Source organism: Stenella coeruleoalba (genome assembly GCF_951394435.1).
Source record: "Stenella coeruleoalba genome assembly, chromosome: 20".
Lineage (NCBI taxonomy): Eukaryota > Metazoa > Chordata > Mammalia > Artiodactyla > Delphinidae > Stenella > Stenella coeruleoalba.
In genome coordinates this window covers 46,654,711-46,679,427 of record NC_137166.1, presented here as the reverse complement: position 1 = coordinate 46,679,427, position 24,717 = coordinate 46,654,711, and the positions used below count along the sequence as shown (strand labels likewise).

At 57.3% G+C, this 24,717-nt stretch overlaps 2 protein-coding genes across 4 annotated transcripts in view; both read left to right on the top strand.

Moving 5' to 3' along the window:
• Window positions 1-9,802: 9,802 nt before the first annotated feature.
• Window positions 9,803-20,102, top strand: PRX (periaxin; the record flags this gene model as incomplete). Of its 3 annotated transcripts, XM_079908645.1 has the most annotated exons (4): window positions 9,803-9,919; window positions 12,019-12,175; window positions 15,188-15,384; window positions 15,994-20,102. In XM_079908645.1, the coding sequence occupies 4 exons, from the start codon at window positions 9,893-9,895 to the stop codon at window positions 19,615-19,617; spliced, it is 4,005 nt and encodes a 1,334-aa protein (XP_079764771.1). In that variant the 3' UTR covers window positions 19,618-20,102. The 3 variants fall into 3 exon arrangements, with proteins under 3 accessions (XP_079764771.1, XP_079764772.1, XP_079764770.1); XM_079908646.1 differs by lacking the exons at window positions 9,803-9,919; window positions 15,188-15,384 and having other exon boundaries at window positions 12,053-12,175; XM_079908644.1 differs by lacking the exons at window positions 9,803-9,919; window positions 12,019-12,175 and having other exon boundaries at window positions 14,950-15,384.
• Window positions 20,103-22,521: 2,419 nt separating this feature from the next.
• Window positions 22,522-24,717, top strand: part of HIPK4 (homeodomain interacting protein kinase 4) — a 7,005-nt gene continuing 4,809 nt past the window's right edge. Inside the window, exon 1 of the mRNA XM_079908670.1 lies at window positions 22,522-23,001. Coding sequence (XP_079764796.1) covers window positions 22,537-23,001 — 465 coding nt within the window. The 5' untranslated portion in view covers window positions 22,522-22,536. The remainder of the gene's footprint in view (window positions 23,002-24,717) is intronic.

Here is a 24,717-nt window from a genome sequence, read left to right as displayed (position 1 = left end):
AGGCAGCCTACCCATCTGTCAACGATGGTCCCATCTGCCCCTGTGCCTGTTTGGCAAGCGTTGCTCCCCTCTCAGCAGAGTCTCTGTGTACAGTTTCTCCGGTTGTGCACTGCACATAGGCTCCGTATTTATCTCACACACCATGCATTTACATATTTATTAAGGCAGTTTCTCAGCAGATGGAGGTCAAGTGCCTTGGGGAAGGGGTGTGCCTTTTGCACAAAAGCAGCATATGGGCTAGATCAGCCCTGGTCCCATCTCCCTGGTGCCCTCGGTTTATGACAGCTTGTGCCTGAAGACCTGCCCTACTCTCCCCATGTCTGACCCCTGGACGATTGTGCAGCTCCCTGGCTCTGGTGTGCCCCTCCGCCCTCAGGCTCAACCCCAGGAGGCCACGCTACCTCGGCCAGCAGATTCCAGGGCCCACACCATTCCTAATGGAGCCACCAGCCCTGGAGCTGGGGCTGCTTTTCACAGAGCCTCTGTGTGCTCCCACCACGACACTCCCCAGGCCAGCTCCCCTCCATGGGCATTCACAGGGACCCCCATCACACACATATACTTCTTTCCTCCAGCACCTGGGAGAGCTGTCCTTGGTCTCCTTCTCCCTCCCCTCCTTCCCTTCCCTCATTCAGCAAAAATTTATGGGTACCTACCCTACTGTGTGCCTGGCCCTATATAAAAGACAGATCTGACCACATCTCTCCCCTGCTCTGGGCCCCTCAGAATGTATCCCCGTCCTTGCGGGGGCGGGGTCTGAACCCTGTACCGTCCAAGGCTCACCTTCTGCCCCTGTCCCATTCACTCATTCAATGAGCATTTACTGGACACCTACGGTTTGCAGTCCCAGTGTGGAGATCTAACGATGCTTAGTCAATGATAACGATGATGATTATTATTTTGGCTGCACTGGGTCTTCGTTGCTGCGCGTGGGCTTTCTCTAGTTGTGGTGAGCGGGAGCTACTCTTCGTTGAGGTGCACGGGCTCCTCATTGCGGTGGCTTCTCTTGTTGCGGAGCACAGGCTCTAGGCACACAGCCTTCGGTGGTTGCAGCACATGGTCTCAGTAGTTGTGGCACGTGGGCCCTAGAGCACGTGGGCTTCAGTACTTGTGGCGCGTAGGCTCAGTAGTTGTGGCGCATGGGCTCAGTTACCCCGTGGCATGTGGGATCTTCCCGAACCAGGGATCAAACCCGTGTCCCCTGCCTTGGCAGGCAGACTCTTAACCTCTGTGCCACCAGGGAAGTCCAGTCAATGATTATTGACTCAATAAGCCATACTGTGTTGAAAGCCAGGCCACCTGTGTTTGAACTTCTGCTTTGCCGTTCTGTGGCTGTGTGACCCTAGGCAAGGTTCTCAACTTCTCTGGGCCTCAGGGTCCTCATCTGTAAGCTGGGACAGTAAGAGTACCTACCTCAAAGGGCTGTTGTTCTGAGGGGAGAGTGTTCTAGGCAGAGGGATGTGCAAGGGTTAGGGAGTGAGGGACCCTACAATCTTTTCAGGAATCTGTAAGCTGCTGGGTTTGATTGGAAACAGGGGAAAAGTGGTAAGGTAAGTGATGGAGCTGGAGGGGTTGGCAGGGACCAGGGCACACAAAGCCCTGGATGGGGAAACTTTACTCTGAAGGTACTAGGGTAAAGGAATTTGGAAGCAAATGGATCTCTCTGGCTGCCATTGGTGGGAGGTGAGACTGGGGGCCAGGAGTCCAGAGGGGAGGGAGGCCGCGGAGGGACAGAGAAGCCTTGGAGAGGAGACGGGAGGGGAGGGGAGGGGAGGGGAGAGACGCTAGAGAGGACAGGCTGTGTGGGTGATGAGCTGCAATAGAGGAGGGGCCTAGGATGAGACCCAGGGCTCTAGCCAAGGGACTTGGGGATGGTGGGGCCACCCTGGGATGGTGACCCGGAGGGGGAGCAGGTCTGGGGTTGACACTGAGGCCAGAGAGGGACACAGTGGGTGCAGGGGTCTGTGAGGACACCCGGGGGCAGGCATCCAGGTGGCTGGGCCCCTGGAACTGGAGCTCCGTAGAGAGGGCAGGGGGCAGGAGCAGGCCTAAAGGACGGGGGTGAGGAAGACAGCAGTTTCCCTGGGCTGCACTGGGTAGGACCTGGCTCCTGCTTGGCTCAGACTGGGTGGGGAGAGGGTGGTCCCTGAGGAGAGCCTTCCACCTCCTTCCCCAGCTCTACAGGATGTCCTGTGTTTATGGAGGTGGCCTTGCCCGGAACTGGGACACTGGTGCCACCCCTTAAATTCAACTTCCCATGGCCACACCCCCTTGGGTGAGGAAAAGCAAGAGACACAGAGAGAGAGACACAGAGAGACACGGAGAGAGATAAGGAATGAGGACAGAGACATAGAGGGGCACATAGAGAGACAGAGACACAGACAGAGACATATCTTTCACCACAAAAAACTTAGAGAAAACTGGGAAAGGAGGCTCCCTTCACCTGCTAAAGGGCAGCTACAAAAAACAGACAGCTAACGTCACACTTCATGGCAAAAGACTGTGCTTGTCCCCTAAGATTGGGAACAAACGAGGATATCTGCCCTCTGAGACCCAGAGAGGGACAGGATAGCCTGTACCAGCCTCCTTGTCTGTCTGACCCTGAGCAGCAAGGGGTGAATTTTCTTCCCAGCTCTAGCCTGGTCTGTCATCAGATTCCTTCCACCCTCCACCCTTTGTCCCTCCTGTAGGTACCCAGGGCCCTCAGAACAAAGTCGCAGCCCCTCCTCGTGGCCCTCCCCTCATCTTCCCCTCACTCTCACATTCACCAGTTTCTCAAAGGGGCCCTTTGCACGGGCTGTTTCCTCTACCTGAAACCCACTCTCGTTTATCCACCACCCACAGCTTGGCACGAACTCCTGTGTATCCTTCAGGTGCCAGCTCAAATGTTACCTCCTCCAAGAAGCCCTCCATGCCATTTCTGATAGTATCAGAGTGCCAGACCCCTCTTACAGACCTGGATCCTTTTCTCAGAGCACTTAGCACAGAGTGTGTAATTATACACTCATTTCGTTAGTCACTTCTTTAGTGTCTGCCCCCCATGGACTGTGAGTCCTGTGAGGGCACAGTCACAGTCACTGCTGTGTCCCCAGCACCACCCAGCCCAGGGATGGATGGATACAGAGGAGGTGTCTGCAAATAGCTGGTGAATAAGTGTATAAATGAGAAGGACATGCAAAGGAAGGGGCATGTGTGGCTCTAGAGACACAGCCATGAACAAGGACACAGTTCTCAGCTCCTGGAAATTTCCTATGCGCTGAGCTCCGTCTGGATTCAGATCCTTTGCACAGGCTGTTCCGTCTGCCCATGAAACTGTTCCACTCCCTCTTCTCTCTCTCCCTCTTTTTTGTTTGTTTGTTTGTTTTGTTTTGTTTTGTTCTGTTTTTTTGGCCAAGCTGTGTGGCTTGCAGGATCCTAGTTCTCTGACCAAGGATCAAACCCATGCCTCCTGCAGTGAAAGCAGAGAGTCCTAACCACTGGACTGCCAGGGAATTTCCACACTCTCTTCTCTTGCCTAGATCCTATGGGTCATTCAAGTCTCAGCTCACATGTCCCCTCCTACAGGAAGCCTTCCCTGATCTCCCTTCCTAGGGTGAAGCAGGTACCTTTCCTGGGCTACCCCAGCAGGGCTCTGACCTCTCTGCCTGCAATTCCCCCATCCCAACCCTGGCCACTCTGGGTCTGTCTCCCTGTTGGACTGTGAACTCTGTGAAAGCAGGCCCAGGCTATCTTGGTCACACTGTGTCCCCAGCACCATCCAGCATGGGGCTGGGCACAAGACCAGGTGCTTATTGACTGTTTGCTGACATTGAATAAAGGACTGCTCCCTCTCTACCCCCTGGTGCTTTGCCCGTGTTCCTCCTCCCTTCTTCCGGAAAACTCTTCCCTAGCTTTTTACCTGGCTCCCTCCTCAACCCTCCAGTTTGACTCCAGGAATCCCGTCCTGAGCCTGCCCCCCGTGGTGAATTTAGGTCCGTCAGTGTCCCCAGTGCTCAGCAAAGGGCCTGTCACCAAGGGCTTGTGAATGTTTGTTGAATGAATAAATGAACAGATGAATATTTGAATGAATCAATGAATGAGAGAGAGAGAGAGAGAGAGAGAGAGCGCACCTGCAATGGAGGAAGGGTCTCCTCAGGCCCATCAGCAGCCCTGACCACACTGTTCCTTCCACCCTTCCTGGGAGGAGGGTTCTGGCTGGGTTCCGCCACACCCCAACCCTTGGTGGCTGCCAGGCCTGGAAGGCATTTCCCAGAGGTCAGCACATTCCTGCCTTCCCCGGTGGCTGAGAGTGGGCAGGGGGCATTTCGGAGAGAGGGGAGGAGGGCCCTAGCATTCTGGGTTCCTGCCAACCAGTTCCTAGTCCCCCATGCCCTCGTGCCCTCGGGAGTAGGCCCCAACTGCTCAGTGTAGGGTGGGGGATGAATTCGCAGAGGGGCCAGAGAGCTGATGTGAAGGGTGAGGGTGCCGACGGAGCTGAGGGCCTGGTGGCCCTGCCTGGCCGGACAATGGGGCCGAAGCTGCTGACATGCATTTTGGGGGTAATCCCCAGCCTCTTCCCAGCCCCAGCCCCAGGCCCGGGCTCAGAGAGCCAGGAGCATCCGAGGCAGCGGCCGGGTGGGTGTGAGGGGCATGTGGGGGTACTTGTGCTCCCTGTGCCGCCCCCCGGGGTCTGGTGAGTCAGGGCAGGCTGGGGGCCGGGGGTCAGGGGATCAGGGTGAGGCCTAGTGGCCTTGGTTTGGGAGTTGGGCAGGTCTGGGTTCAAATTCTGATGCTACCTATTACCTGCTGTGGGTGACCTTGGTGTCATTCCCCTCTCTGAGCCTCCTTGTCTGTTTTATGCAGGGGACAGACGTGTGTTGCAGGGTCTTTGGGGTCCAGCAGAACTGAGGTTGGACCCCAGCTCCACGCCACCCTGCTGTGTAGCTAAAAATTGGGCATAATCTATCTCGCGTCCTTGATTCCAGGAGCCGAGCTTTGGGTGCCCAGCACAGTATTTAGTACATGATAGGTGCCCCCTGAAATGGCAACTCCATTAAACAGAGAAGTGGGGCTCCCCTGGCCCCAGTCTCACTCAGACCAAAAGTCCCCTGACAAGTCTAGCTGGTCCCCTAATTTGTGTGAAGAATACAAAATACGTATAAGTAGCATTCACTCCGGGCCAGGCATTTATTAAAGTTTTTAGTCTCTCTTAACTCCTTTTATCTTCACAAGAAACCCATAAGGTGGGCACTTTTACTATCCCTGTTTTAGAGATGAAGAAACAGGTCGAGAAAGATGCTGCGACTTGCCGAAGTTCACACAGCCGGGACATGGCTGAGCTGGGATTTGAACCCATATTGACCAGGAGAGGGAGTAGAAGTTTAATCTAGGGGCCCCAGGAACCAGCGGGGCCATGCCTGGGTGTGGAAGCCAGGGAATAGTGCTGGTGAGGGGCTGAGTCTCCAAGTGGCACCAGCAACGTGCAAATCCCAGGAGCGGGGCTCAGGGTGGAGGTCTCAGCCCAGGCAAGGGAACAGCACCGGGCTGTCTTGGCTTCTCTTCTGTGGTTCCCACCCCCTTGCGGGTGGACATAGCTGGGAGATGGGGATGTTTGTTTCCTTACCACCCACCCTCTGGTGATGTCATACCTCGGCAGCCAATGGCTGGGGTCTCCCCCTCCTCCCCCTCCTCCCCCTCCTCCCCCTCCCCATTCCTTTTCCCCCCCAGCTTGGGGCTGGGGCTGAGCAGACGGACCAGGAGCTCTCGAGGTGTCTGGAGGCCCAGTGGTAAGAGACCGGCCCGCCAGTTCCCTTCCTGGCCAGGCTGAGAAGCCCTGGGAATGAGACCCAGGATCTTGGGAGGTGCTGGGAGGGTGTCTAGGGCCCAGGAGGCTGCGTGGTATAGGAGTTAAAGGTACAGACCTTGGAACCAGACCCTGGGTTCAAATCCCAATGTTCTCTTCTTTCTAGCTGTGTCGTCTTGGGCAAGATATTTCGTTCTTTGTGCCTCTGCTTTCCCATCTCTAAAATGGGCTGAGGGACGCTACCTCCCAGGGCTGACATGAGAGTAAATGCGTTGCTGCTTATAAAGGGCCCGGGCAGGATGCTGAGGGTGGGACAGACCTTTTTGTCCCTGTAATAGAGAGCTGGGGAGGCAAGGCTGATCTTGTTGGTTGGAGGCTGGTGCCCGAGCTGCATTTTGTCCCTCACCCAAAGCTCCTCTTTGGTAGGGGAGAAAGTGGGGCCACTGTGAGCAAAGGCTGGATATGAGACACTTTGAGATGCACAGACACACTTGCGGTCAGAGACTAGTTTATCTTCCTTGAGCACTTACTGTATTCTCTGAATATTCTAAGCACCTGCTCTTGTCTCACAATTCCTCAAAGCCAGTCTTATCGGCTCCATTTTATAGATGAAGAAACTGAGGCCCTGAGAGGTGAAATACCTTGCCCAAGTATTCAAACCTGAGGAGTGCTGGAGCAGGCCCTAATGGAGGCAGCTGGAAGCCACTGCCAGAATGCCTCTCCCCGCCACATCACTGGATGGCCTCAGACAACGCCTAGGGGCCCAGATGAGTCAGGTCTACCCCCCACTCCCATTGCAAGGGCACCAGATCCCTCTGGTGGTTGGGGTGGCTGAGGCTCTGAGAGGGGAGAATTCCTAAACGAGGTTGGCGCCAGCCATGGTGGGGGGAGGAGTGTACAGTGAGGCAGATCTGGGGGATTCCTCAGCAGGCCCAGCTCGGCTGAGGGGCCCAGGGTACAAATGACAACCCCTCACCCCAGCCACCCTGAAGGGCATGAGTGACATCTTAAACGGGCATCTAAGTCGTGATTTCCCCAGGGAGGTGTTGTCAGGAGTTAATGAGCCCAGGCAGGGAAGGATCTTTGCACATAGTAAGTGCTCAAGAAATGGAGACTCTCAGAATTCTGGAAGCTCAGGAATGTACTAGGGCAGCGTCACAGGAATTGCTCAAGAAGTGGGCTGTTGGCCTGTGGAGGGTCTTGCCTGGCCTTGATTCTCCAGGGAATCTCCATTAGATCTTCCCCTAACACGAGTCAGCCCCCCCAACCCCACCTCCCTACCCCTCCTTCCCCTGCCTAGTGGGACAGGCAGATCTGGGAACAGAGAGTGCCCGGGGTTGGGCCCTTCCAAAGCTGCTTCCTTCCGAAGCTGCTCCCACCCCATCCCACCCCAGGAGCTGGGTACGTGGCTCAGGAAGGGCACAGCTGGGCTAAATATAACCTGGGCTGGGCAGCTGTCCCGGGCAGGCATGAAGAAGCAGGGCACTCTCTCTTGCCCTCACCCTGGCTGAGCTTCCTGTGCTAGCCTCTGGGTGTGAACTTCTCTGGCCTGTCCTGGAGCAGGGAGCTTGCGGCCTAGGGGATCCTCCCCTCCATCTCCACCACCTCCTACAAGTAGCAGGCTTCTCTCACCCCCAGCTCAGGATATTATATTATATCGGGGAGTCAGAGTTAGCATTTCAGACCTGGGTTCAAGTCCCAACTCCCTCACAGTGATATCCTGGCTCTCTCTATTTTTTTTTTTTTTTTGGCCAGGCCATGTGGCACGTGGGATCTTAGTTCCCTGACGAGGGATCGAACCCGGGCCTCCTGCAGTGGAAGCACGGAGTCCTAACCACTGGACCGCCAGGGAATTCCCTGTGATATCCCGTTTCTTAACCCTCATTTACTCATCAGTAAAATGGGGTACCATGAGGCCATGTCTATAAAGTGTCTGCCTGGCTCGGGGTTGGCACCGAGGTCCCTCTAAGAATGCCTGTTCCTGGCACCCTTGATCCCCTCTGCCCAGCCCAACTCCTGCCTCAGCTGTTTTGCTGCTTGGGCCTCCTCCAGTGCTCAGAGCCACCAACACAAGTGAAGGTACAGAGTTGGGGTCAAGGGCACAGGTCCTAGCTGTGTGACCCCGGACAGGTCACTTGCCCTCTCTGAGCCTCAGTTTTCAATCCTAAAATAGCCATCACATCCAGAGTGATTTCGAGGCCTAACGGTGCCAGCATAAGGCCCAGTTCAGAGGAAATAATCCAGATGTGGGAGGGGCTGGGGGCTCACAGGGGAGACCAGGACCCCTAGGAGAGCCAGAGAGGAGCCTTCTGACACCGTGGGGGGGAAACCAGTGAAGTGGGTACAGCTGGAGCATTGAGGGGGTCCCTGTGTCCTCTATCCTGGCCAGTGGTGGGCTATGAAGGGCCATTGTGCAGCTGGGGGTGGGTGGGCAGGGGCGGAATGTGACTGGGCACAGCAGATGGGCTATTGTTTGAGGGAATGCGCCACGTGAGGCCTGACCTTTCCCTGTGGAGTGGGGGTTGGCGGGTTGGCATGCCAGCTGGGGGCTGGGAGGACAAGGCCAGAGTCGGGGGCTCGGAGGAGGGAGATAGGATCCACCCCCTTTTCCCCAGAAGGGCCTGTCGGGGAGGTTTCCCGGCTCTACCTCCTTCTCGCTGTGCTGTGTGACCTTGAACGAGGTCCCTGGCCTCTCTCAGGGCTTAGGGTTTTCTCTTTTTTCTTTTTTTAAATTATTTTTTATTGGAGTATAGTTGATTTACAATGTTGTGGGGTTAGGGTTTTCTGCGGTGAGGTGGAAAGTGACGGTCTTAGCACAGGACTGGCAAAGAGTAACCACGCAATGCCCATTAGTTATTATCTGTAGGAGCAGCTGGAGCTTTCCGACAAGTTCAAGTCCTGGCTGGGTCATTTGTGACCCAGGAAAGTGACTTTCCTTCTCCCAGCCTCAGGTGCCTTCTTTGTAACAAGCTCAGCAATGGTATTGACCTCACAGGGGTGTTCTGAAATCCACATGCAATGACCCCCGTGGGATATTCGACACAAGATCAAGACCACAGGAAGTTCTTAGTGATAATCATAGCAAGTGCTTATGAAGTGCCCACCGTGTGCCTGGCACTGTATATTTACAAACACATTTGACCCTCCTAACAGCCCTGAGAGGTAGGTGCCTTCATTCTTCCCATTTTATAGATGAGGAGACTGAGGCACAGAGAGGTGAGGTGATTTGCCTACAGGGAGTACATGGCAGTGGATATAATGATTTTACAGTGAATTTGGCCCCCTCAGTGAGCTGAGGTGGTTGGCGTAGGGGCCCTGCTGTCAGAAAGGCCTAGGAGTCAGTTCTGGCTATACTGCTGTGTCACCTTGGATAAAGGTCTTCTGAGCCTTAGTGCCCCCACCTGCACTATAGGGATAGAGTACCCTTTTTTTTTGGCCACACCATGCAGGATGCAGGATCTTAGTTCCCTGACCAGTGATCAAACCTGTCACCCCTGCAGTGGAAGCGCGGAGTCCTAACCACTAGACTGCCAGGGAATTCCTGGGGATAGAGTATTGACAGAGTGTGGGAAGGCTCAGACACTCAGGAAGCAATCAGTGGGGTTAGCTGATAGTAATGCTCACGTTATTCTTCTTAGAGCCCCGGACCCAGGAGGCCCAAGGAGCTGGAGGTGACCCTGAGGTGAGCACTGGCTGGTGCCACATGCCCCTCCCTGCCCCTCCCTCGCCTGTCTGGAGCCTCATGACCTGGTTTCTCCCTGGCAGGCAGCGAGACCCCAGAGGAAGGGCGCGAGACCCCAGAGGAAGGGCGCGAGCCCCGCAGACGACTGTGCACCACCCCAGGCTGGGCTCCTGTTAGGAGGGGGTGCTTGTTCCCAGGCAGCGGTAAGAGGACAGCTGGGATGGGGGGGGGCTTCTCCCCTTCTCATACCCACCTTGACCTCTCCCTTTAAGCCCAGCCTTCTCCTCTTATCCTCTCCTGGCCTCAAGCCTCCATCCCTGCCCCTGCAGGCTCAGAGGCAGCTGCTCCATGCAGAACTGAAACTGGTCCTGCAGCAGAAGGGAGAGAGGAAGCAGGAGCCTGGGGCCCAGGTGACTCCCAGCAGCACCATGGAGGCCAGGAGCCAGAGTGCTGAGGTGAGCGCCCAACACATCCTGCAAGGAGGACTTGTGGGGCCTTGGTGGGAGCACGGACTAGGGTAGCAAGGAGACACTTCCTGGCTTCTCTGTGCCTCAGTCTCCCCATCTGTGAAATGGAGAGAGCTGCAGGGCCTATTTTATGGGTCACTGTGAAGGAAAAAAAAATAACATTTGTAGTGTGCTTAACACAGTACCTGGCACAGACTAAGATTCAAAGAAGCTAATTCATTGAGCATAATGGAATTATATTAACAATAATAAGCTTAAAAAAATAGAGTAGAAACCCTTCATCAGAAGAGGCAGGATGGTGTAGGGGTTAAAGACATGGGCTTTGGACCCATGGGCTTACATCCCAACCCTATCACTTCAGCTGTACAGCCCTGAACAGATGACCTGAACTTTCTAACCCTCAGTTTCCCCATCGGTGAAATGGGGCAATGGTTCCCACCTCTGAGGGTACTGAGGACTCACACTTGTGTCATTTGCCCAGGGCCTGGTACCTAGGAAGCCTCCTCGAATGTTAACGGCTTTCACTGTTATGGAGACAGGGCACTAGCACTGACTGCATCCCATTGGATGCCAGGCACAGAGTGGGTCTCCTTTTACAGGAGTCAAGCTGAGGCTGAGGGGTGGCAGGCAGGGAGTAAAGTGCATGGAGGCCACCGCCTACAGGACGGCTTATGGGCTCTGAGGTCACAGACCTGAGGTTGGGGCCCCAGTGCTTAACTTGCTGTGTGGCATTAGGCAGTCACTTCACTTCTCTGGACCTTTGTGTCCTACTCGGTGACTGCCCAAGCTGCGGGGAGGATGAAAGGAGATGCCACACATAAAATGCTTAGCCCAGGGCCTAAGGGTGGTGGTGATGGTCATGCTTTTCCCTGCTGCCTCTACTACAACTCTTCCTACCCCTTCTCACCATGCTCCGCCCAGCTCTCCAGTCCCGGGGCCACTGCTGTGGAGCATCGGCCAGACCTGCTTTCCCCTCTCCAAGCCCTGGGCTCAACCCCAGTCTGTACCAGCCTCAATGCACTACCCACTACAGCAACCCCTCACATCTCTGTTGCTTCAGGTCTCAGCTCACAGTCAGAGACTCCTTCCAGTACACCCATGTTACCCAACTTTACAGTAGGGAAATGGGTCCACAGAGGGCAAAGTCCCCCCCCACCCGCCCAAGACACACAGCAGATTGGGTTCCTGGATGGTTGTGGAACTGAGGCCTTTCACTGTTTCTTCTGGGAAGGCCGGGTGCAGATCCCACAGTGCACTGCTGGGCCAGGGCCATGTCAGCACCATTTACAGTAAATACCAGGAATACCACGTCTGCCAGCCCACCACTCATTACCCACGCACCCTTCTTCACTGGATTCCCTCTCCAATGGGCGTTATGCAGGGCTTGGGGTCATAGAGTCCACAATGGGGCACAGTCCCACACATCAAGCCTTCAACGAGGCCAGTCCCACCTGCACCCCTCCATACCGCACCACTAAGGGTCGGCCCTTTCTTCGGGACCCCATCCTCCATCCCACCCCTGTTCTGCGGTTATTAAAGCCCCTCCCCATAGTTCAAGCCCGTCCACAGACTATGGGTCCCCTCCGCACCTCCACGGTTACACTGTAGCCGCACCCATCTATCTTTCGCCGCTCCTCTCAGGCAACCGTCCTCGATCCGCAAATGCTCCAACCCTAGCCCCGCCCCAACTGGCCCCGCCCCTCTGGGGGGGGGGAGGCACAGCCCCGCCCTCATGTCAGGCCCGCCTCTCAGTCGCAACTCAGGTTCCCTCTGGCCTCCCCACCCCGCCCCTCCTCTACAACACCGCCCCGCGCCCCGCCTCTCCCGATAGCGGTCTTTGGGGTTCCACCAGGCCTGTGAGCCTCGAGAGCCGTTGAACCCTTTCGCGGGGTGTCACTGAGCGAGCGGCCCTCGTGCTCACTTAAAGGGGAGATGCTGGAGAGGGTGGGCCCGCACAACCTGCCTGAGCCCTGCCGAGGCGCCTGTGCCCTGAGGACCCGGTTAAGAGCCGCTTTTAAGCTCAATGGCGGGCCCTGGGCGAAGTCCCGCCCTAGCGCCCCATGGCGATCCCTCGCCGCCCTCCGCAGGAGCTGAGGCGGGCGGAGTTGGTGGAGATCATCGTGGAGACGGAGGCGCAGACAGGGGTCAGTGGCATCAACGTAGCCGGCGGCGGCAAGGAGGGAATCTTCGTCCGCGAGCTGCGTGAGGACTCACCTGCGGCCAGGAGCCTCAGCCTGCAGGAAGGTGAGTGGGGCGGGGGCATGGGGCGGGGCTTTCCTGCGGGGGCGGGGTTGGGAAGCTGCCCTGGGTACCGGGACCAGGAGGCGGGGTTAAGGGCTAGGGGCGGGGCTTTGTGTTACCTATCGGCTTTGCGGTTGATCCGAGCAGGAGCTCTGGAGGTTCATTGTCTCGGTTCGACTCCCAGATGTGCAGTTTACTATCTTGTAATCTTTCTGTGCCTCGGTTTTTACACCTCTAAAATGGGACTAATTCTAGTACTTATCTCATAGGGTTATTATGTGGATTAAATGTTTGCAAACACAGCAAGTAGCTAAGTGGCACATGGTAAGCACTAAGTAAGTGCTAGTTATTGTTTTGTTGTTGAGGCTGAAGAAAAGAGGCGGAGTTAACAACTTGGAGGGGGTGGGGAGGGGAGCTTAGTAAGGGATATTTTAGGCAACATGGCTGAGGCTGACGCGATTTATTCATGCAACAGCTATTTACTAAGTGCCTTCTATTTCCAGATATTATTCTGGGTGCTTGGGCTACTGAAGTGAACAAAACAGATAACACTCTCTGCACTTATGGAGCTTACGTTCTAGTAAGGAGAGACATATTTAAGCAAAATGTGTAAAATACACAGTAAATTAGAAGGCGATATATGCTTACGGATGCCAGGACAGAAGCTGCATTTTAAAAAATTAATTAATTAATTAATTAATTAATTAATTTATGGCTGCGTTGGGTCTTCATTGCTGCTCCCGGGCTTTCTCTAGTTGCGGCGATTGGGGGCTGCTCTTTGTAATGGTGGGCGGGCTTCTCATTGCAGTGGCTTCTCTTGTTGCGGAGCACAGGCTCTAGGCGCGTGGGATTCAGTAGTTGTGGCGCGTGGGCTCAGTAGTTGTGGCTCACGGACTCTAGAGCGCAGGCTCAGTAGTTGTGGCGCACAGGCTTAGTTGCTCTGCGGCATGCGGGATCTTCCCGGACCAGGGCTCGAACCCGTGTCCCCTGCATTGGCAGGCGGATTCTTAACCACTGTGCCACCGGGGAAGTCCCGGAAGCTGCATTTTTAAATAGGGTGAGCCAGGAAGAGCAGAAAGGCCTGAAGAAGGTAAGGGAATGAGCTATGTGGCCATCTGGAGGAGCATTCCAGGCAGAGAGAACAGCCAGTGCAAATGCCCCAAGATGGGAGCATGCCTGGCTTGTTGGAGGAACAGCCAGGAAGCCAGGGTGGATGGAGTGGAGTTAGTGAAGAGTAGAGTAAGAGATGAGGCCAGAGAGGTAAGAGAAAGGGTAGTTTTTAGAGGGCTTTATAGGCCATGAGGAAGACTTTGACTTTTAATCTGGAAGGTTTGTGAGTTGAAGAAAGAACGTGAATTGACTGTGTTGAAATGCTGTGTTAGCGGTAGACTGGGGGTGGTGGGGGGCAGGATGGGGAGCAGGAAAAGAGGCTACTGTGATTTTCCAGGTAAGAGATTGGTGATGCTTGGGGCCAAAAGAGTGTTATTGGAGATGAAGAGAAGGGTTTGGATTCTGGATATCATTTGGGTCTCAAGCAGGGGTTCAAGCAGATGAAGTCTGGGACTTGACCGTTGGACTTAACTACACAGAGGTCACTGCATAGCATCTTGAGAGGAGCAGTTCAAGGCTCTGGGAAGCGGGTGTCAAAAGTGTAATCAGAGAGGTGGAAATAATGCAGCTAGACAACTCAATGCATTTTGCCATCCAGGCGAAGCGCCTTCAGGACTGGATATGGGGTGGATTGGAAAGAGAGGGATCAAGGATGTGTCCAGGGATTCTTGACCTGAGAATGGAGTTGGTAGTTCCACAAATGGGGAACACTGGGGCTGGAGCTTGTTTGCAGGAAAACCAGGAATAGAATTTGGATCTGTCAGATGAGAGGTGGATCCCAAGGTGGAGATGTGGAGGGCTAGTTGGATATTTGAGTCTAGGATGGAGGGGGGAGTGCTGGGCTGGAGAGATACACTTGGGAGTCAGCATATTTATGCTCTTTAAACTCCTGAATCTGGATGAGCTTCCCAAAGGGATGAGTGTAGCATGGAGATGGACCAGAGTAGAGGTCCAAGGCCTGAGCTCTGGGACTGTGTGTCTTTAAGAGGTCTGGGAGATGGGGAGGAACCATCCCAGGAGGCTGAGAAGGAACCTCGAGGGAGGTTCCAGAAGGTGTGGCACCCTGGAAGCCGAGCCAAGCAAGTAGATGAAGGAGAGGAGCATGAAGCTGCGTCTCAAGCAGGAGTTCAAGCAGATGAAGTCTGGGACTTGACCGTTGGACTTAACTACACAGAGGTCACTGCATGGGACCTTAAGGGGAGCAGTTCAAGGCTCTGGGAGGGGGGATGTAAAAAGTGTAATTGGAGAACTGGAAATAATGCAGCTAGACAACTCAATGAATTTTGCCATCAAGTGGAACAGGTAAATGGGGCAGGAGATCCAGAAGGAGTGAGGTCAAGACAGCCTTTCTTATGGGAGAAAGAATGGTATGTTGTATGCTGATGGGAATAATGTAGACGAGAAGGACAAATTGATAACGTGGGGAGAGAGGGGAGAATTGCTGGAGTGTGTCCCTGAAAAGGTGGTGGAGGGATTGACCAGAGCTGGGAGTGGGGATGGTTTATCAAATTGATAACGTGGGGAGAGAGTGGAGAGAATCGCCACAGGATCAGAGGGTTGAATAATGGGGCGGGAGCTTCTGGAAGTTCTCTTCTGATTCTGTTCTCTCAGTAAAAGAAGCAAAGTTAGTGTCTGAAGTGTGAGGATGGGGGAGGGGTGTGACCTGAATGGGCTTGGATTTGCTCAGTGAAGGAGACGGGGCTAAGGCCGAGGCCGTGGCTTTGTCCTTAAGTGTCAGAACCTCAAACCAGGAGGAACTTTGCGTCTCAATCTTGTGCTCGGGTATAGGCGGGGCCAAAAATTTGGGAGGCGCCTCGCTGCACAGGCTCCAGAGAAGTGGGCGGAACCAGGCCTGGGCGGAGCCCAGAGATGCCCACGCCCCGCCCACCTCCACCTGGCCTGCAGGGGACCAGCTGCTGAGCGCCCGAGTGTTCTTCGAGAACTTCAAGTACGAGGACGCACTACGCCTGCTGCAATGCGCCGAGCCTTACAAGGTCTCCTTCTGCCTGAAGCGCACTGTGCCCACCGGGGACCTGGCGCTGCGGCCTGGGACCGTGGCCGGCTACGAGATCAAGGGCCCGCGGGCCAAGGTGGCCAAGCTGGTACGCGTGCTTAGCCCGGTTACGGCCCTGGACTGCCCCAGCGATCCTGTCTCTGCGCCGTGAGCCCCACTGCCCCACACTGGTGGGCCAGCCTTGCCCTCTGTCTTGTCACTAACCCAGCGCTAATCCCATCCACTGCCTCCTGTTCTCTGCCCCTGGGGAGGGGGACCCACTCATCCCAAACCAGGACCCTCATCCACCTCGTCAGGCGTCCTGAACCAGGGCGCTCTGAACCAGAGAGGCCAGGTTCAAGCCTGAGGGCAGCTCATTTACTGCTGAGTGACCCTTGACAGCTTTCTTCCCCTCCTTGGGCCTCAGTTTCCCCATCTCTAGAGCGAGGGTTTAGGGGAAAATCCTGGAGGAGGAGCCAGAAGTCTTGGGTCACAGTTTCTATACTCCTGTTGATTCACTGTAAGATTCTAAATAAAGTCTTTGCCTTCTGGGGCAGTAAGGGTGAAGTGACAGGCAGGAAGTGGGGATGGTGTTCTGGGGACAAGATGCTCAATCCAGCACATCCCCAGCCTGGTAAAATAACCACGTGGGGCTCCCCCCGTCCACCCCAGGCCTCCCACTGTCCCACCGCCTGCTGCCTCTCTCCTCTCTCCCCAGAACATCCAGAGTCTGTCCCCTGTGAAGAAGAAGAAGATGGTGGTGCCCGGGGCCCTGGGGGTCCCTGCAGACCTGGCCCCTGTTGACGTCGAATTCTCCTTTCCCAAGTTCTCCCGTCTGCGTCGAGGCCTCAAAGTCGAGGCTGTCAAAGGTCCTGTCCCAGCTGCCCCCACCCGCCGGCGCCTCCAGCTGCCTCGGCTACGTGTCCGAGAAGTGGCCGAAGAGGCCCAGGTAGCCCGACTGGCCGCTGCAGCTCCTCCCCCCAGGAAGGCCAAAGCAGAGGCCGAGGGGGCTGCAGGAGCCCGATTCACAGCTCCCCAGGTGGAGCTGGTTGGGCCTCGGCTGCCGGGTGCTGAGGTGGGTGTCCCCCAGGTCGCAGCCCCCAAGGGGGAGGTGGCCCCTGCAGCAGAGGTAGTCAGTGGCTTTGCCCTCCACTTGCCAACCCTTGGGCTGGGAGCCCCAGCTGCACCTGCTGTGGAACCTGCGGCTGGAGGGATCCAGGTCCCACAAGTGGAGCTGCCCACCTTGCCCTCGCTACCCACTCTGCCCACACTTCCCTGTCTGGAGACCCGGGAAGGGGCTGCGGTAGTGACGGTGCCCACCCTGGACGTGGCAGCGCCTACAGTGGAGGTGGACCTGGCCTTGCCTGGTGCAGAGGTGGAAGCCCGAGTAGAGGCGCCTGAGGTGGCCCTGAAGATGCCCCGCCTCAGTTTCCCCCGCTTTGGGGCTCGAGCAAAAGAAGTTGCCGAGGCCAAGGTGGCCAAGGGCAGCCCTGAGGCCAGGGTGAAGGGGCCCAAACTTCGAATGCCCACCTTTGGGCTTTCTCTCCTGGAGCCCCGGCCCGCTGCCCCTGAAGCCGTTGAGAGCAAGCTGAAGCTGCCCACCATCAAGATGCCCTCCTTTGGCATCGGGGTCTCGCCGCCTGAGGCCAAGGAGGCCAAGGGGCCTGAGGTGAAGCTCCCCAAGGCTCCAGACGTCAAGCTCCCCAAAATGCCCGAGGCGGCCCTTCCAGATGTGCGACTCCCAGAGGTGGAGCTCCCCAAAGTGTCAGAGATGAAACTCCCAAAGGTGCCGGAGATGGCCGTGCCAGAGGTGAGGCTTCCAGAGGTGCAGCTGCCGAAAGTCCCTGAGGTGAAACTCCCAAAGGTGCCGGAGATGGCCGTGCCCGAAGTGCAGCTCCCGAAAGTTCCGGAGCTGAAGCTGCCGAAGGTACCCGAGATGAAATGCCCCGAAATGAAGCTCCCGAAGGTGCCCGAGATGGCTGTGCCAGAGGTGCGACTCCCAGAGGTACAGCTGCCAAAAGTCTCGGAGATAAAACTCCCCAAGTTGCCCGAGATGGTCGTGCCGGACGTGCACCTCCCGGAAGTGCAGCTGCCAAAGGTGTCGGAGATGAAAGTCCCCGAGATGAAGCTCCCGAAGGTGCCCGAGATGGTCGTGCCGGACGTGCACCTCCCGGAAGTGCAGCTGCCAAAGGTCTCAGAGCTAAAACTCCCCAAGTTGCCCGAGATGGTCGTGCCGGACGTGCACCTCCCGGAAGTGCAGCTGCCAAAGGTGTCGGAGATGCGGCTGCCGGAAGTGCAGGCGCCAAAGGTCCCGGATGTGCATCTGCCGAAGGCACCTGAGGTGAAGCTGCCCAAGGCTCCGGAGGTGCAGCTAAAAGCTGCCAGGGCAGAGGAAGCAGAGGGGGTGGAATCTGGCTTCAAGATGTCCAAGATGACCATGCCCAAGCTAGGGAGGGCAGAGTCCCCATCTCGCGGCAAGCCAGATGAGGCAAGTGCTGAGGTCTTGGGGAAGCTGGTGACACTTCCCTGTCTGAAGCCAGAGATGGGCAGCGAGGCTCGTGTGGGCGTCCCCCCTCTCACACTGCCCTCAGTGGAACTAGACCTGCCCGGGGCCTTCGGCCTGGAGGGGCAGGTCCCAGCAGCCGACGTGGGCAAGGTGGAGCAGTCAGAAGCCCCTGGGGTGGTAGCAGGGGTCAGGGAAGTGGCCTTCTGGTTGCCCTCCGTTGAGATTGTCACGCCACAGCTGCCCACAGTGGAGGCTGAGGAAAGGCAAGTAGAGGTGACGGAGGTGAAAGTCAAGCCTTCCTCCAAGTTCTCCCTGCCCAAGTTTGGACTCTCGGGGCCAAAGGTGACCAAGGCAGAGGCTGAGGGGGCCGGACGAGCCTCCAAGCTAAAGATGTCCAAGTTTGCCATCTCACTCCCCAAGGCTCGGGTGGGCACCGAGGCGGAGGCCAGAGGGACGGGGGAGGCAGGCCTGCTGCCCGCCCTCGATCTGTCCATCCCACAGCTCAGCCTGGATTCCCATCTGCCCACAGGCAAGGTGGAGGTGGCAGGGACTGACGCCAAGCTCAAGGGGTCCAGGTTCAGCCTGCCCAAGTTTGGGGTCAGAGGCCGGGACAGCGAGGCAGGAGAACTAGTGCCAGGGGCGACTGAGTTGGAGGGCAAGAGCAGGGGTTGGGATGCGAGGGTGAAGATGCCCAAGCTGAAGATGCCCTCCTTTGGGCTGGCTCGAGGGAAGGAAGCAGAAATCCAGGGGGGGCGAGTCAGCCCCGGGGAAAAGCCAGAGTCCACGGCTGTGCAGCTTAAGATCCCTGAGGTGGAATTGGTTACTCTGGGGGCCCAGGAGGAAGGGCAAATGTCCGCAACCAGGCAGGTGGGCACTGAGGGCCAGGATGGGGGGCCGAGGGGGCCGCTCTGCATCTCCCTGCCCCAGGTGGAGCTGCCCAGCTTTGGGGAGGCTGACCTGGGTGCCACCCCCGGGCAGCAGGCCAAGAATGCACCTCCTCCAGCAGAGGGCACCCCAGGCTATAGGATCCAGGTGCCTCAGGTGACCTTGTCTCTACCTGGAGCCCAGGTGGTGGGTGGTGAGCTGCCCGAGGGTGAGGGTGTCTTCAAGATGCCCGCTGTGACAGTGCCCCAGCTTGAGCTGGACGTGGGGCTGAGCCGAGAGGTGCAGGCGGGTGAGGCAGCCACAGGTGAGGGCGGGCTGAGGCTGAAGATGCCGACGCTGGGGGCTAGAGATGCGGCGGGGGGTGAGGGGCCTGGGGACCAGCCCCCAGGGGCCGAGTGCACCTTCCGCCTCTCGCTGCCTGACCTGGAGCTCTCCCCGCCCGCTGTGGGCAGCCATGCTGAGTACCAGGTGTCTGAGGGCGAGGGGGATGCCGGACACAAGCTCAAGGTGCGGCTGCCCCGGTTCAGCCTGGCACGGGCCAAGGAGGGGGTCGAGGAGTCCGAGAAGGCCAAGAACCCAAAACTCAGGCTGCCCCGCGTGGGCTTCAGCCAGAGCGAGGCGGCCAGTGGGGAAGGCTCCCCCAGCCCCGAGGACGAGGAAGAGGAGGGCTGCGGGGAAGGGGCCTCCGGGCGCCGGGGCCGCGTCCGCGTCCGCTTGCCCCGTGTGGGCCTGACTACCCCCTCCAAGGCCCCTCGGGGGCAGGAGGGCGAGGCGGCCCCCAAGTCACCTGGAGGGGAGAAGTCACCCAAGTTCCGCTTCCCCCGGGTGTCCCTAAGCCCCAAAGCCCAGGAGGAAGGTGGATTCCGGGTCCGGCTGCCCAATGTGGGGTTTTCGGAGACGGGGCCTCCAGGCCCCACGAGGTTGGAGGGGGCTCAGGCTGCCGTCATCTGAAACCCCTCAGCAGAGGGAGACTCCCCTCCCGTCTTCCCATCCCCCTCCTCGTTTTGTGTGTGAGATAACTAGCACTAACCCTCAGAGGGCTGGGAGGCGGGCGACTGACCGGGTCAGGGCCGGGGAGTCCGTGCCTGACTCTTTGGCAGGAGTGCCCGTATCTTGCCAAGCCATGTGAATAAAATAATCCAGAGGTAGCTTTGTGTCAGGTCTCCTCTGTGTGTGTGTTTGTTGGGGGGTGGGGCGCGGGTGCAGAGAAAGGAGTCCCTTGAGGATGGCCTGAAAGGATGCTTTGTGCAGTGAGACAGGCCACCCCTGGTCTGAGGAGACTCTGGGAGGCCTTGGGGTGGGCCCGGTGGGAGGGGGCTGTCCTAGCCCTTCAGAATTCCCAGGGGCCTCTGAGCTGGGGAAGTTCCCCAGCAGAACCCAGCTGCGGGACCCCTCTGCGGGAGACTCTGCCTGTGCTGCGGGACCCACTCCTGCCAGGACAACCCCAGGGCCTCCACCCCAGGCACCCGGCTGCCCTCTTAAGACTAAGTCCCAGGGTCCTCAGCCCCTACTGGGGCTGGACCTCAGCCTCCAGGGACCCATCTCCACTCAGGATCCAAGTCCCTAAGCCCCCTCCAGGGTCCCCAGGCTCCCCCATTTCTCTCTGAGATGCCCTAGACAAGCTGTCTAGTCCCGAATCTCCCCCTGATGCCACTATAGCCACTCCTCCACTCTCTTCACATCTCCGCCCTCCCATTCTAGAGGAAGAAGGGCTATAGATCAGTGCCCTTGAGTTGTCCAAACTCCCCACTTGGCTTCCTTCAAGCCGACCCCGCCTTGGGTCACTCACGACCCATCACACGCTTCCTCTTCATGCGCACCAGACATGGCAGGAGTTACCTACGTTCCTGGTGCGCACCCCCTGCCCAGGCCCCCAGCATTTGAGGTTTTCCTCCTCTCAGTGGCCTGTCTGTGGCCACGCTCAGGGCCTCTTCTGTCTCCCGTGTCCTGACTTCTCAGGGCTCCTTCCTCCTTCCTGAGCGCTCTCTTCTCTCTCTCTCTCTCCCCCGCACTCCTTCTCTCTCTCCTCCTGTCCCTTGGGCCCTCAGGGCTCCTCCCAGGCCCTCATCCATCCCCACACCCTCCTTGGGCCATGTCACCCTCCCCTCGGCTTCCACTCCTCACCTCTGTGCTGATAATTCCCCAAATCTCTCCTGGGTCCACTCGGGCCTCCAGTGCACGTCTGCATCTCTGCACACCCCCCTGACGTCTCCTGGACACTAGGAGGTTGTGTCCAGTGGTTCAGAGCTTGGCTCGAGAGCCAGACTGCTCAAGGTCAAAGCCTGCCTCTGGCACCCACCTGGGTGACCTTAGGCATTAAAAAAATTTCTTTTGGCCTCTACTTTCTCTTCCATAAAATAGAGGCATTGAGATGTATATTGTAAGGATCAGATAAGGGTTCTAAAGCACTCAGAACGGGGAATTCCCTGATGGTGGTCCAGGGATTAGGACCCTGTGCTCTCACTGCTAAGGGCCTGGATTCAATCCTGGTCTGGGAACTAAGACTCCAACAAGCCGCATGGCCAAAATAAATAAATAAAAATTAAAAAAAAAACAAACTGGGCTTCCCTGGTGGCACAGTGGTTGAGAGTCCGCCTGCCGATGCAGGGGACGTGGGTTCGTGCCCCGGTCCGGGAAGATCCCACATTCCGCGGAGCGGCTGGGCCCATGAGCCGTGGCCGCTGAGCCTGCGCGTCTGGAGCCTGTGCTCCGCAACGGGAGAGGCCACAACAGTGAGAGGCCCGCGTACCGCAAAAAAAAAACCAAAACAACCCAACAACACTCAATACCCTTTTAAATGTTTTAATGTTAAATTTCCTAATGTCCTCTCTGCCAAACTGCTCCCGGTCCATGTCCCATCCCTCTCAGGGCCAGAGCCCTGCATGGCTCCCTCCTTCCCCCCAACCTGGCCTCCTGTGTGTCTCATCCATCTGCCTCTTCCCCCGCCTCCCCAACCTTCCCACCTGGGCCCTGCTGCAGGCTGGGGCCCTCCACTCTTGCCCCCTCCAATCCACTCTTCTTCACACAGTAGCTTTCTGATACTCAGATCTGACCCTGGGGAGTTTCCTGGTGGCCTAGTGGTTAGGATTCGGCTCTGTCACTGCTGTGGCCCGGGTTCGATCCCTGGTCGGGGAACTGAGAAACTGCAAGCCGCGTGGCGTGGCTAAAATTTAAATAAATGAATAAATAAATATCTGAACCTGCCCTTCCTTGTTCAGAGTCCTTCCGTGGCTGCCCAGTGCCCTCAGGACAAAGTCCAGACTCCTTAGCCTGGCATTCAAGACCCTTTGCAACATGGCCCCCCTGTAGCCACGCCTCCCCAGGGCAGCCACAGGCAGGGGGGCAGCTGTTTTCTGAACACAGACGCACACACAAATCCCCTAGCTCGGGAAGCCTGCCGTTCCTCACCTCTGTTTAGGAATGTCCCATTCCTCTATGCCCAAGGCCCACGATCACACTCCCCTCTCCGTCGACCCTTCTCCTGTCCAGCCCCTCTAGGGTTCCGCCACTGGACGGGGGAGGGGGCATTACCTGCCACCCCCCCCCCATTCCAGCCAGGGGCTCAGGTCTCCAACAACAGAACCAGAGCCACTTAGCAACGCTGGAACCCATTCAGGGGGGCTTGGGGCCCCTCATCCCAAGCCAGGAGGTCTTCAGGGTAGGAGTGCACCCCCTGGCAGACTTGCTCTGCGGCCCAGGTGTCTGGGGGTTGTCAGGGAGGTGGGGGTGAACCTCGCAGGGCGAGGCACGAGTGCGGTTCTCTTTCCCCCACTGGGGAGGCCTCGGGGCCAGCGTCAGGGCGGGAGGCCTCGGAAGCAGAGCCCGTGGGGCGGAGGTGGCGGCAGGGCAGTGTCTGGTGGCAGAGGAACCATGGCCACCATCCAGTCGGAGACTGACTGCTATGACATCATCGAGGTGCTGGGCAAGGGCACCTTCGGGGAGGTGGCCAAGGGCTGGCGGCGAAGCACGGGCGAGATGGTGGCCATCAAGATCCTGAAGAACGATGCTTACCGCAACCGTATCATCAAGAACGAGCTGAAGCTGCTGCGTTGCATGAGGGGCCTGGACCCGGAGGAGGCCCACGTCATCCGCTTCCTCGAGTTCTTCCACGACGCCCTCAAGTTCTACCTGGTCTTTGAACTGCTGGAGCAAAACCTTTTCGAATTCCAGAAGGAGAACAACTTTGAGCCCCTCCCTGCCCGCCACATCCGCACGGTCACCCTGCAGGTGCTCAGAGCCCTGGCCCGGCTCAAGGAGCTAGCCATCATCCACGCCGACCTCAAGCCTGAGAACATCATGCTGGTGGACCAGACTCGCTGCCCCTTCAGGGTCAAGGTGAGCGTGGCCATCCAGCCCTGGACACTCTCCTGAGGCTGAGGTTCCTCTTGTCCCACCTCCCAACTCTGAGGTCTCTCCCTCCCTGGCCATGATGGCTCTCCCCACCTCCTGGCTCTGAAATCCCCATCTCCCTACCCCAATTCTGACATCCTCTCCCGCTCAGCCCTGAGGTTCCCCCGTCCTTGTTCAATTCTTAGCTCCTCTGGCCCAGTCCTGTCCCTGTGGGGCTGACATTCTAGTGGGGGAGATAGAGTCGCCAAGGTAAACGAGTAAAATATGGTAGGGCTTCCCTGGCGCAGTGGTTGACAGTCCGCCTGCCGATGCAGGGGCCATGGGTTCGTGTCCCGGTCCGGGAAGATCCCACATGCCGCGGAGCATCTAGGCCCGTGATCCATGGCCGCTGAGCCTGCGCGTCCGGAGCCTGTGCTCGGCAATGGGAGAGGCCACAACAGTGAGAGGCCCGCGTACCGCAAAAAAAAAAAAAAAAAAAAAAAAAATGGTATATGAGTGAGAAGGAGACAAGATAAAGTAGGGAAGAGGAGGAGGTGGGGTGGTGATGAGTAAAACTTTAGACTCTGTGGTCAGGGAGGCCTCCCTGAGAAGGTCACATTTGAGGGAAGTCTTGAAGGAGGGAGGGAGCTGTGTCGACATCTGGGAGAAAGAATCAGTGCAAAGGCCCTGAGGTAGGAGTGGACCAAGTATATGTATTTGAGGAGCACTGAGGAAGCCAGTGTGGCTGAAATGGAGTGACTGAGGGGAAGAGGGAGGAAATAAGATCAGGAAGGTGATGGGGCCTGGTCGTACAGGGCCTTGTGGGCCACAGAGGGGACTTGGGTTTTATTCTGTGTACGATGGAGCCACAGGAGGATCCTGGGCAGAGGAGGGCTGTGATTGGACACAGGTGTTCACAGGCTCCCTCTGGCTGCAGTCGGGGGAAAGACAGTGCGGGGTGACCACCCCAGTCCGGGTCGGGGATGGGGGTGGGTTTGGGGTAGATCTTTTTTTTTTTCTTTTTTTTTTGGCCACAAAGCGAGGCTTGCGGGATCTTAGTTCCCTGACCAGGGATTGAACCTTGGCCCCGGCAGTGAAGGTGCTGAGTCCTAACCACTGGACCGCCAGGGGATTCCCTCAGGGTAGATTTTAAAACAGGACTTGCTGGTAAATCTTATGTGAAGTGTGAGAGAGGAAGAGAGGGCCTGAGGGAGGATGAAAGCCTGTTGGCCTGAGCGACTGGAAGGATGGCAGCGGCATCCTTCTTCATGAGTTTGTTCATCAGCAAACATTTTCCGAACGCCTGCTCTGGGCCTGACCCTGTGCTGGGCACACAGGCATGTCCTCTGCGCTGTCTCGGGTCCCTGGATTCCCCCATCCCGGCTCTGACCCCTCTGTCTGCTTATGGGTTTGTTTCTGTCTGGTGATGGTTCTGAACTAGGAGCACCGTGAGGGCGGAGCCAGGGGCATTTTGGTCACCACCGTGTCCCCGGCATCTCCCAGCACAGTGCCTTCCTGGAGTCAGTGCTCAATGAATGACAGAGACACAGGGAGATACAGAGACAGGAAAAGGCAGATCATTCTGTCCCAACAGATGGAGGGTTAGAGACCCAAGGAAGGAAGGTTTTCCACAAACATAGCAGGAGACAGACAGGACAGAGCTACAACACCTGGCCAGTGTTGGCACCCCTACCGCATCTGTGGAGTGAATGAATGAATCCC